This window comes from Drosophila sulfurigaster, chromosome 2R (genome assembly GCF_023558435.1).
Source record: "Drosophila sulfurigaster albostrigata strain 15112-1811.04 chromosome 2R, ASM2355843v2, whole genome shotgun sequence".
Lineage (NCBI taxonomy): Eukaryota > Metazoa > Arthropoda > Insecta > Diptera > Drosophilidae > Drosophila > Drosophila sulfurigaster.
Window position 1 is genome coordinate 3,180,336 of NC_084882.1, and position 11,905 is coordinate 3,192,240.

At 33.3% G+C, this 11,905-nt stretch overlaps 1 protein-coding gene across 1 annotated transcript; it reads right to left on the reverse strand.

The window, feature by feature from the left end:
* Window positions 1–3,282: 3,282 nt before the first annotated feature.
* On the reverse strand, window positions 3,283–9,858 carry LOC133838026 (V-type proton ATPase subunit F 1). Its single transcript, XM_062268950.1, has 4 exons — window positions 9,701–9,858; window positions 4,011–4,092; window positions 3,507–3,712; window positions 3,283–3,451 (listed from the first exon to the last, which is right to left on the reverse strand). Exons 1-4 carry the CDS (start codon window positions 9,752–9,754, stop codon window positions 3,419–3,421), a joined length of 375 nt encoding a protein of 124 aa, XP_062124934.1. The 5' UTR covers window positions 9,755–9,858; the 3' UTR covers window positions 3,283–3,418.
* Window positions 9,859–11,905: the final 2,047 nt, after the last annotated feature.

Here is an 11,905-nt window from a genome sequence, read left to right on the forward strand (position 1 = left end):
AAATTATATGTTATTCCTATTCTTCTTAAAAGGGAAAAAATTCAATATTCAAAATGTCGTGGGGTGTCTAATTTGACTACTATTTCGAAAACATTTAAAACAAGTAAGAAAGTGTGTGTCGAGTGTGCTCGAGATATATCCGCTATATCGTGAGATATCCGCACCTCATTTTCAATAAACCATATTCTTCAAATATACTAAAAATAATATATATTATAATAATCTACCGAAGGCTATATTTGATTTGATGTCAAATTGCGGGTGCGGATGTGGGCTAGGCAAAAATTTTAAACAAACTTGAAATCTCTGAGATCTAGTGTTTCATATGAACATAAGGACAGACAGACAAACAGACATGGCTATATCGTCTCGACTGTTGACGCTTACCAAAACAATTGCAACATTTATGTAAATTTATGTTATCAAGCCACCTGCATAAGCGGGTCTCGGGTTTTCACATTTACTTTTCGTTTTTGCTCATTTCTTTAATAACTTCCACAATTTATCTGATCGCAACCAAGTTTCCAGGAATCATAATTACTATTGTTATTATTGTATATACCCAAAATTCGCAGCTGTAGCTTTAAAATTACGCTTGCTATTCGATTTTATTGATTTCCGGGGGCGGAAGTGGGCGTGGCAAATATATGAAACAAACTTGATCGGCATGCAAACATAAGAAATGCTGTCGAAAAAAAAAAATTAGCTCCATCTCTTATAGTCTTAAAGTCTCTAAGATCCAGGACAGAAGGACAGACAGACATGGCTAGATCTTCTCGGCTGTTGATGCTGATCAAAAATATACCGGAGATGCCACTTTCTACCTATTACTTAAATTTCCTGCCGACACAAAGTAATAATACCCTACTACCCTATGGGTAGCTGATATAAAAATAGTTGACTCATTGGTTTTTTGACATAAACCGCCAGAAGATCAATTAGGCATCTAATTATTTTTAAAGTAACTTATTCCTGATTCCGACACCATGATTTTCATGGAATGAAAAAAGCAAGTTAAAAATACTTGTTTGGTAAAATTTTTTTCTAAATTAATTTGTTTAACTTAATTACATAAATGCTAAAAGTGCATAAAAAGTAGTTAAAATCATCGGAATGAAATCGGTTAAAAAGATGGTATACCTTTTTTGAGCCGAACAGTTGATTGCCTTTCCACTGTTTTTTTTAATGTAAGTTTCAAATCTGCATATTCTGTCTGCTGCAAATAGGTTGTGCTTGGATTCTTAAGCCGCTGGCCAAAAACTTAAGCAATCCCTACATAACTAAATCTTTACGTATGTCGGAACAAATTCCATATTCTGTATATGTTGTCAAAGCACAGCAAGTCGCCTGCGATGTTCTCTGTTGCAGCTTCTTGTTTATTGCATAATCTCTGCTAAGCACTGAATGCAGCCATAAAACTGCAGGCGCGATGCTCACTTGAGTCCACCTCAAATGATACTCCGTCAGTTTATCAGAATATTCTTTATTCACTTTTGGTCTATTATTGACTAACATAATTTTAGTTACATTATTATCTTAAAATATTTATTTCAACATATAGCGACTTCATATATGTAGCTCTCTGGTTCGTGTTATTCTTTCTGAAATCACTTGTATAAGATTCATCAAGACAGTATTGAGTGACAAACAATTTTATACCCGCTACCCATAGGGTAGAAGGGTATTATAACTTTGTGCCGGCAGGAAATGTATGTAACAGGCAGAAGGAGGCATCTCCGACCCTATAAAGTATATATATTCTTGATCAGCGTCAACAGCCGAGACGATCTAGCCATGTCCGTCTGTCCGTCTGTGTGTCTGTCCGTCTGTCCGTCTGTGTGTCCGTCCGTCTGTCGTATGAACACCTAGATCTCAGAGACTATAAGAGATAGAGCTATAATTTTTTTTCGACAGTATTTGCTATGTTTGCACGCAGATCAAGTTTGTTTCAAATTTTTGCCACGCCCACTTCCGCCCCCGCAAACCAAAAATCGAAAAACAAGCGTAAATTTAAAGCTAGAGCTGTGAATTTTGGTATATAGTATAATTACTATAGTAGTTATGATTCCTGAAAATTTGGTTGCGATCAGATAAAAATTGTGGAAGTTATTAAAGAAATACTTTTGTATGGGCAAAAACGCCCACTTACTTCTTAGTTGCTTTGGCCGACAATCTGGTACATTGTGCCGTCTATGGTATATTTTGAATGGTGTGCTGTATCGGTATACCAAACATACCATTTGGTATATTTTAGTATTTTTTAGTATTTTCGGTATATTTTGAAAATAATACCACAATATTTTGCCCTTATTAAAATGGGTAGCGGGTATCTCACAGTCGAGCACACTCGACTGTAACTTTCTTACTTGTTTACTTTTGTTCTTCGTATTTTAAATTTGAACTCTAATATTCGATTACCACATTATTACTAAACCTTCCTTCTCTTACTGACCGTAGAACCAAGAACCATATTGTTATTATACAGATACTAATTAATAGTGAAATTGATTTCTCGGAGCTATTAAGCCTAATAAATTTTGCGTTTCCGGTCAGGTCCGCTAGAAATTTCCTTCCTCTTATCATTCGACGTAGAGCTAACTGCACTTGCCATAATCCCTTCCATATACTGTGTGGGAATCACAATAATCTCCAAAACTTAATTTGCATTACCATCGGCGCAAAGTTATAATACCCTTCTACCCTATGGGTAGCAAGTATATAAAGGTGGCAAAATCTCATTTCTATTAACTTTGCCCAATTTCAGATTTAAATTTATTAAAACTTCAATTCTATTAGAATATTTAAGTATACTTAACAGTTACTTTAAAACTTTCCGTATCTTATGTACAACTTCTAAAATTACGTTTATGCGATTCAAAATGTTAACCTAAACAACTTTATGTCACTGACTACCACCACCAATACAGTTGTATTAGCCTTGACCCAAAGGATAAGTTTACAAATTGCTCCTCGTTGTTGCGTAAGATTTGCCTTATGAAAAACTCGCCGATTTTATTTTCGTAGTCGCTCTTGTTGTGCTGACTTCCAGTCTTAGTGAATTCTGTGTTCTTCGTCAGTTCGATATACTGCATGCTGAATTTGAATTTTTCCTTTGCTTCATTCAAACTCTTTTTCAAACCTATTTTTTAATTCTAATGTGCAACTGCAATGAAAGCGGCAACATTTCCAGGAAACACAAGACTAAACCAAAGATGGCTAGGAGATAGGGAGAACTTACAACTCGAACAATAGAAAATTTAACTCAAAAGAAAGATCTCCAAATTACGCACACAATATGTATTTTTGGAATGAAAACATCAACAAATTAACAATTAAAATGCTAAATAATGGATTACGATGTAAGTTTTAGTTTCAGGAGCCGGCACTGAAGTTACCAAACGAAAATAATTGCTTCACATCAGCGGACCAAATCCTCAGGATTAAACATGCCCTAAAAATACATTTACATTACATTTAAGAGATTAAACCAAAAAAAAACAAGTTACCCGTGCACGTCGCAAAATAGAATCCTTGCTAGCATCATACGGATGGTCTTTTGAGGGTATCTCAAGAACCGCTGGCACTGGTGAAGTGTGCGCATCGATAACATGTCGAATTAATTCGGCATATGTTTGGTTTATCAAGATAATGTCGATATCATCACGCTTTAGGAAGCGCTTAAAGCAGTCCTCAATTTCACTGACAGCAGTATCTGAATTATATAAATAAATATTAAAGTCTCATTTATACCCCAAATAGAAGAAAACTGTGTAGTGTGAGCGTTATATTATGTATTTCCAACTACGATCAAGTTTGTTTTAGAATTTAGCATCTAATCTTAAACTGTAAAAAATTAGAGTTGGCGGGGCATTTATTTGTATGAATGTATATTTTTTCTTTACTTAAGTATACATTTATTGCGAATTTCGCAAATCCAAAATAGGTTGCAGAAACTTATTTAAATGATGTAAAGAATGTATATTATTTGTATTGGCTTTTCGAAAACTTACTTTTATCCACCACCATAAAATTTGGATGGCGATTTTTATTTATTTCACCAACACCTCCAAGAAGAAATCCAACACAGGTATCCTAAAATCAATATAATATTTACTAAATATATTTATATTCATATTTATATATAGTGCAATTATATAAAAAACAATATAATCAATCAATTATTTTTAATAATGTAAATGGATAGATTCGATGCGGTATTAATTTTAAAATCTACCAAATTAATACATATACCGGAAAAATCAATGTTAAGATCAATTTAATAGAAGCTGCGATAGTGCAAAATATACCAGATAGCGACCCAAAGCAACTAAAAATCGCACCAAAAAAAATTATAAAGACTATTGTTATTATTATATGCACCAAAATATCTTATAGCTTCAAAAATACTCTTGTTATTCGATTTTATCGAGTTGCGTGGTAAAATATTGGTGTTCTTGGAATTGGTTTTTATACCCGCTACCCATAGGGTAGAAGGGTATTATAACTTTGTGCCGGCAGGAAATGTATGTAACAGGTAGAAGGAGGCATCTCCGACCCTATAAAGTATATATATTCTTGATCAGCGTTAATAGCCGAGACGATATAGCCTGGATCTCAGAGACTATCAGAGATAGAGTTATAATTTTTTTTCGACAGCATTTGTTATGTTTGCACTCAGATCAAGTTTGTTTCAAATTTTTGCCACGCCCACTTCCGCCCCCGCAAATCAAAAAAAATCTAATAACAAGCCTAATTTTAAAGCTAGAATTGCGAATTGGTTTATGGTATATACAATAATTACTATAGTAGTTATGATTTCTGAAAATTTGGTTGCGGTCAGATAAAAATTGTGGAAGTTATTAAAGATATACTTTTGTAAGGGCAAAAACGCCAACTTACTAGGGGTCTGAGTTGCTTTGGCCGACAATCTGGTACATTGTGCCGTCTATGGTATATTTTGAATGGTGTACTATATGGTGTACTATATCGATACCAAACATACCATTTGGTGTATTTTAGTATTTTTAGTATTTTCGGTATATTTTGAAAATGATACCGCAATATTTTGCCTTTATTAAAAATGGGTAGCGGGTATCTCACAGTCGAGCACACACGACTGTAACTTTCTTACTTGTTCCTACTGCGCTCTTGAACCTCTGAATTTTGCACCAGCAAAAGTTTAAAAAATTGTAAAATATGCTCATGCTAATTACAGAGCAGAAGCAAAAAGACAGTCTGCTTGTGATAGACACGAACTGCAGATCCACTCCATATGCGTCAAATATCGAAATAGGCTCGTTTAAGATATACTACTAAACCCCAAATGTCATTGGATTTAATTATTCTAAGTAAAATTTGCACTCCAGTTTGAATTGGTAGGCTGCAACAACAGTAAAGCCTATCTAATACAAACAAGATTTAACAACATTTCGATGGTGTAAAGAATTGTTAGAATTTGTATATCTGCACATTGAGGCTTTAAGGTAAATGCTAATAGTGTATTCTTAAATTAGACGAGTATTTTGAAACAACATTCATGTGAACACCCCTAAAGTACATATACGAGGGTGGGCAGATAAAAAGTCGGCCTAACAAAGAAAATTTTTTTTTAAAAATTCGTAAATATTTTATTCAATTAGTGTTTTCTATCAGCTGATTACTGTGAAAGTTTCATGCGGTTTTATCAAAACTGGTAATTTTGGCGGGACTTTTAGCGCATTCACTTTTGCATTGTCGTCAACATGAATAAAATCGAATATCGTGGTCCTAAGATTTCTGTTTTTAAAAGAGAAATCCAACGACGACATTAAAAAAGAGTTAGACAAAGTTTATAAGGATTCAGCTCTATCGTTTTCAACAATAAAATATTGGACTGCTGAATTTAAACGCGGGCGGACAAGCATTTTTGACGATGATCGCCCGGGTCGTCCAAGAGAGGTGACAACACCAGAAATTGTGGATAAAGTCCATGGAATGATATTGGATGATCGCCGAATCAAGCTGCGAGAGATTGCAAATGTTCTAAACATTTATCAGGAACGCGTTGGAAACATTTTACACGAATTTTTACACATGAGTAAGCTTTCGTCAAGATGTGTGCCGCGATTGCTCACAATGGAAAATAAACGCAACCGCTTGCACATTGCGAAGGAAAGTTTGGCATTGATTAACGCAAACAAAAACCTGGGTTCATCACCATACACCAGAGAGTAAGGAACAGTCAAAGCAATGGATTTCAACTGGAGAAACGGCACCGAAAAAGGCAAAGATCGGTTTGTCGGCCAACAAGGTGATGGCAATGGTTTTCTGGGATGCCCGAGGTGTAATTCATGTGGATTATCTGGAGAAAGGCAGAACAATTACGGGAGAATACTATTCCAATCTCTTGGGACTATTTGATTCGGAGCTGAAGAAAAAAGGCCGTACATGGCGAAGAAAAAAGTTTTGTTTCACCAGGACAATGCTCCCGCTCACAAGAGCGTTGTCGCCATGTCGAAATTGTGTGAATTGCACTACGAAATTCTACCCCATTCACCCTACCTCCAGATTTAAGACCCTGTGACTATTATTTATTTCCAAACTTAAAAAAATGGCTTGGGTGTAAGAAATTTCAGTCAAATGAACAGGTAATCTGTGAAACAAACGTATATTTTGTGGACCTGGACAAATCCTATTTTATGGAAGGTATTGGGAAACTGGAGGATCGGTAGTCCAAGTGCATACGTCTAAAAGGAGATTATGTTGAGAAACAAAAAAGCAAAATTAAAAAAAAAAACATATTTTCTTTGTAAGGCCGACTTTTTCAGCCTACCCTCGTATGCACCTTATACAAAAAAGTGCAATCGCATGTCCAAATAGAATTAGAGTTTTCGATTCCTATATTGCATTCGTTTCTATATTATTTAATCCTTTTACGTGGAATATATCCGTATGGGGATGGAGATTCGTTTCTATCTTCATTTCCATTTATGAAATATTGAACTGTAAACTTAATGATCTGTATTTATACATAAACTCGGAAAATACTTAAAAATATTGAATAAATGCAGTGCACTGTTTATCATACATAACCTGTTATTAATTAATGCCAAAAAAAAAGTCATACAAAATAAAACAAACATATTTTTTTTATCATTTTGATTATGTATACAAAAGCGTATTTGTACGATATTATTTGGAGTTGGTCGACGACTTACTGGGCTCTTTTGTTGGAGCTCGCCCAGTAAACCAGAATACCTGAAACAGTAAATATATCGGAAGACAGCTATTGTATAATTTTATATAAATATTAGGCATGAAGAATTTCTGTTCAAAAAGCCAGGCGTGTTTGACCATATTTGAAAAAATAATTTGTCGATGATTTTAAAATTACATTTGTTTTCGAATCTAAAGTATGTAGTTATCTCAAAAGGGCCGTTCAAAATTTACCCCGAGAGAAGATGAAATGAAGGTAATTTTAAAAACATTAAAATCGTTCGATAGTGTGCTATTGAAAAATTAAAGGGTTGTAAATTTATTGCTCTTTCAAAAGATTTTATTAATAAATTTAAAAATTTTTGTGTAAATACATATATTACCATACCTAAATGCAAATATAGCATAAGGGAACGGAAGAGCCTCGTAATTTTGATTACAACATAAAAATTGTTGTTTTACATATGAAACAAATGAAACATTTTCAAAAAATGATATTACAAAGAAACGGACAGCTTGCAACGTTTACTTTGAGCCATGTGCAAAATCAGTTTTCTAGCATTGCCGTTTTAGGATGTCCGTTTTTGTCTAAGCGCATGAATGAAAACGTAGAGAATATACACATGTTTCCCCATATTTATCTTGACTGCATTAAGGCATTCACAACATATACTTATTGTAGTTAGAAAAATGTGAATATTTCTAGACATTTGTGAAATTTTTTCGTGATATCACAATTCGGTATGCTATTATAGTTTCAATTCGTTCACTTAAGCAGGCCATCCAGGGGCGAGCATGTTCGCGAATATGTTGTGCTCGACGAAATTTTTCTCGTGGATGGTAGCGTTCGTCGTGTTCGTCAAAATGTTCGCATGAAATTAAAATTATTCTATTTTGTCTGTGTTTGCACGAACATGTTCGCCAATGGATGGCAACGTTTGCACGAACATCATTTGCGCAATCGTTTTGTAGAGAGAGCATGTATTTGCGCAGCGCAAAATGAGCAAAGAATGTATGAAAGAATTCATTTTTTGTCTGCAAAATCAATTATTATATTATTATATTTCAATTATTATGCGCCCAAGGCTCTGGGGAGAAATTTCTGTTAAGAATTTCAGGTCTTCATAACTTTGGCCATTACTAAATTTAACAGTTTTTCATATATGTCGTTATCCGTTGACATGTTGACTGCTTGAAAATTGCAAAACATGTTGGCCCTAGTTGGTGGGCAAATGAAATACAATTTGGCGAATATGTTGTGCTCGACGAAATTTTTCTCGTGGATGGTAGCGTTCGTCGTCAAATTTCGTGTTCGCCAAAATGTTCGCATGGGATTAAAATTATTATATTTTGTCTGTGTTTGTACCAACATGCTCGCCAATGGATGGCAACGTTGGCACGAACAATATTTGTGAAATCATTTAGCAAAAAATGTATGCAAGAACTCATTTTTGTCTGCAAAATCAATTATTATATTTCAATTATTATGCGCATGTTGACGGTGTACATACACTAACCAGAAAAAGTCTGCGTACACACTTAACGCGCAACTTTAATGTTAAATAAAAATAGTTGTTAAATTAACGACATATCTATTACGAAAAAATATAACCAGTTTCTAGTTTCCAGTTTTATTTATTTCTATCAACTTATTTAATTAAAATAAAAAAGTACAACAGTTTTTGGGCCAGAAAAGGTCGGCGTACTTAAATTAGTTAAAAAAAACATTTATTGTTATTATTCTACCCTATGGGTAGCGGGTATAAAAACATTACAGAAATTAGTAAGAAGTACGATACCCCCTACCTATCTATTATCTCAATCAAGCATTTTGGCATTGACCAAACCAATTTTTTTGCGAATTCAGGTGGTATTTGGCTCCACTCATCTAAAATCCAACTCCTTTAACGTATCCTTCGACGTTATCGTTCGAAGACTATTCCTGCGCTCCCATAGATTTTCTATGGGCTTTTAATCCGGCGATTGAGATGGTGAATGCAGCCGATGCTTGGTATTACAAAGCAACCATATTACTTCATACTAATTTCAGTAATGTTTTTTATCAATAAATGGGTTTTTTTTAAACTAATTTAAGTTTGTACACAGATTTTCTTGCCCAAAAATTGGTGAACCTTTTGTTTTTTTAATGTTAATTATAAAGGTTGTTGATAGAAATAAATGAAGACTGGTCATAATTTTTGACAATAGATGTGTCGTAAATTTAGAAAACAAATGAAGGCAATATCTTAAGTGTGTACGCAGACTTTATATAATATAATATATAATTTATCAGGTCAGATATACATATGTACATACCTCCTTACAACTGTTGCATACAAATAAAACTACATACAAAAACCTATATTACCGTCTTTGTCAATTTTCAATGGTCAAGTGTAAAGAAATGCAACATCTAAAGGTAATTTTAGTCTACAATTTCGATATATATAATTGTTTTTATTTACGAACATTTACTCACTTATATAAATCATCGTATTCTACTTACCTCATCGCCTATAACAGATATTAATTTTCCTTTAATCGCCGAATGTAAAGCCATTTTATGATGCTTAGCTTTAAAATTACGAATAAGTATTATTAACAAGCGAAAGATGTCAGCTGACCAGAGTCACGAGTCAGTTTAATAAATACACCTAAAAAAACCTCAAACAATTGAGTATTTATGGTCACCCAAAACTATTCATTTTTTATTAAATTTATCGATAAACTGTCCGTATATTCCTATTTCTACAGTAGAGATTCTATAATGGCAGCGTGCTTAAAAACTAACAAGTTGTCGGCTTCAAAATGTAGAATAATAATTATGTTAATGTATTTATTGTATATATTTTATGAAACTAATATCCTATTTAGAATAAGCTGATGTGATTCTATGATGCAAGTCGTAACACCAAAATCGCATCATTCAAACAGTTGTTTAGGCGTGCAAACGTAAAGAAACTTAATCAGAAAGAAGTTTATCAAAGGCAAAAAATTATCAACCTGAAATTAACAATTTATGAAATTATGAGACACTGATACAACTTATTCTGAACAGTTGCACTTGATCTATATAAAGTATTTAACAGCAACCACTTTACTTTTAAAAGCTGTTCCCAGATTAGCGGAAATGCGTTTTTTTCCGCGCAATTCCATATACATAAATAATACTCGAATATTGGAACGCAGGTGGATGTCAAATCGGGTCCTACACAGATGAAAAAGAGTCACTATTGAAAACTATGATAAATTTAAAATTAATGAAAACTCGTGAAAAGAAAAAGTAAACGTAAAGCTATGGATTCGCTGGACTGTATATGACATTTAAAATACAAAAAATTGCGAAAAAGTTACAATAAAATTTGTGTGGGACCATGTCGCTCTAAAAATAGGCAAAGAATATGAGTTCATTTGTTTCTTTTCACATATAGTATCGGAGTATTAATATGCTTAAAAATTGTTATGTGCGTCAAGATAGCTCCGCAACTTTAGCGTCACATATCGATAAGAAAATATCGGAAGAACTTATAATTTCATCTTAAATTAAAAAAGTTTAAATGCAAAACAATAGAAAAATTGCATTCAGTATTTATGCACTATAATCGTGAATGAAAAAATTGGGGTGGCAACATTTTTGCCAATATCTATAGATACAACTATAAGGAAGATATGTAGCAATTTTGGTTGAAATCCTTTAAACCGTTTTTGAAAAAATTGACCTTTTTTTAACCCACAAAAACAAGTTCATTTCGCATGAGCATCAAGTAACTGGAACCAGCGTGGAACCGGTCAGGCAAGAGCCGACTCAAATCGGAAGACTTTAGTGTTAAATAACACCCTTTGGACTTTGGCGGGACTTTAAATATTTGCTGAAAATAACTAAATGAAACAACTATAACTATAATTTATGTATTAATTTATTATAATTAATAAATATGAGCAATTTCATATTCTTATTTAAGTCGTAATTTTGCAGTTTACTAGAACACTATTAGCGGCAAAATACTACGTTATTTTGCTTTTTGTTTTATTTAAATCGGTAGAGCCGTTTTCGAGAAAATTTAATTTTTGTTATTATTGCGAAGATTACAAATCAATTGAATTTGCCATGGCAACGCTTATCATCTGCTAAGCTAGAACAAAGTTAGTGCCGAATTATTGCTTTGCAGATTTTTCAACATTTTAATTATGTACACAATTGCTCAATACCTTAAAAAATAGATAATTAACATATGTATAATTTCTCAATATATACTACATAGCAAATTATCACAATTTCCAAGAAAATTCAAAATACATCTACATTTTTCGATTATACGCTCTCTTAGACTTTGTCAGAGAAGGCGCGCAATGTTATAATATAAACATAAAAAATTGTTATTCAAATCGTTTAAAACATTTTCTAGAAAATTATAGTGATTATGCCAAATTAATATTACTATGGTGGCAACACGTAATGGCCACGCTTTCTGAAGCTTGGTGACAACTCTGTAACATAACGGAATAATGTTGTATGATCTGCTAAATTGCTGCACAACAAGTAATTTACAAAGTTAAAAGTTTATAAAGTGAAAGTAAAATATATATTGAAAATGGCACGTCAACTTATGTCCACCAAATCGTAAGTACATACAGTAGCACATATGTACATTACATCCAGTGTGCACCTTAAGTGCGCATACAAGTAATAATTTCAATGCTTCTTATGCAT

Bases quoted from the DNA above. Each gene is read 5' to 3' on its own strand.
- LOC133838026 (XM_062268950.1), bottom strand. From the start codon at position 9,754: ATGGCTTTACATTCGGCGATTAAAGGAAAATTAATATCTGTTATAGGC. The intron at 4,093-9,700 runs GTAAGTAGAATA...TATTGATTTTAG, and splicing joins TATCTGTTATAGGCGATGAG to GATACCTGTGTTGGATTTCT. The intron at 3,713-4,010 runs GTAAGTTTTCGA...TATATAATTCAG, and splicing joins TTTTATGGTGGTGGATAAAA to ATACTGCTGTCAGTGAAATT.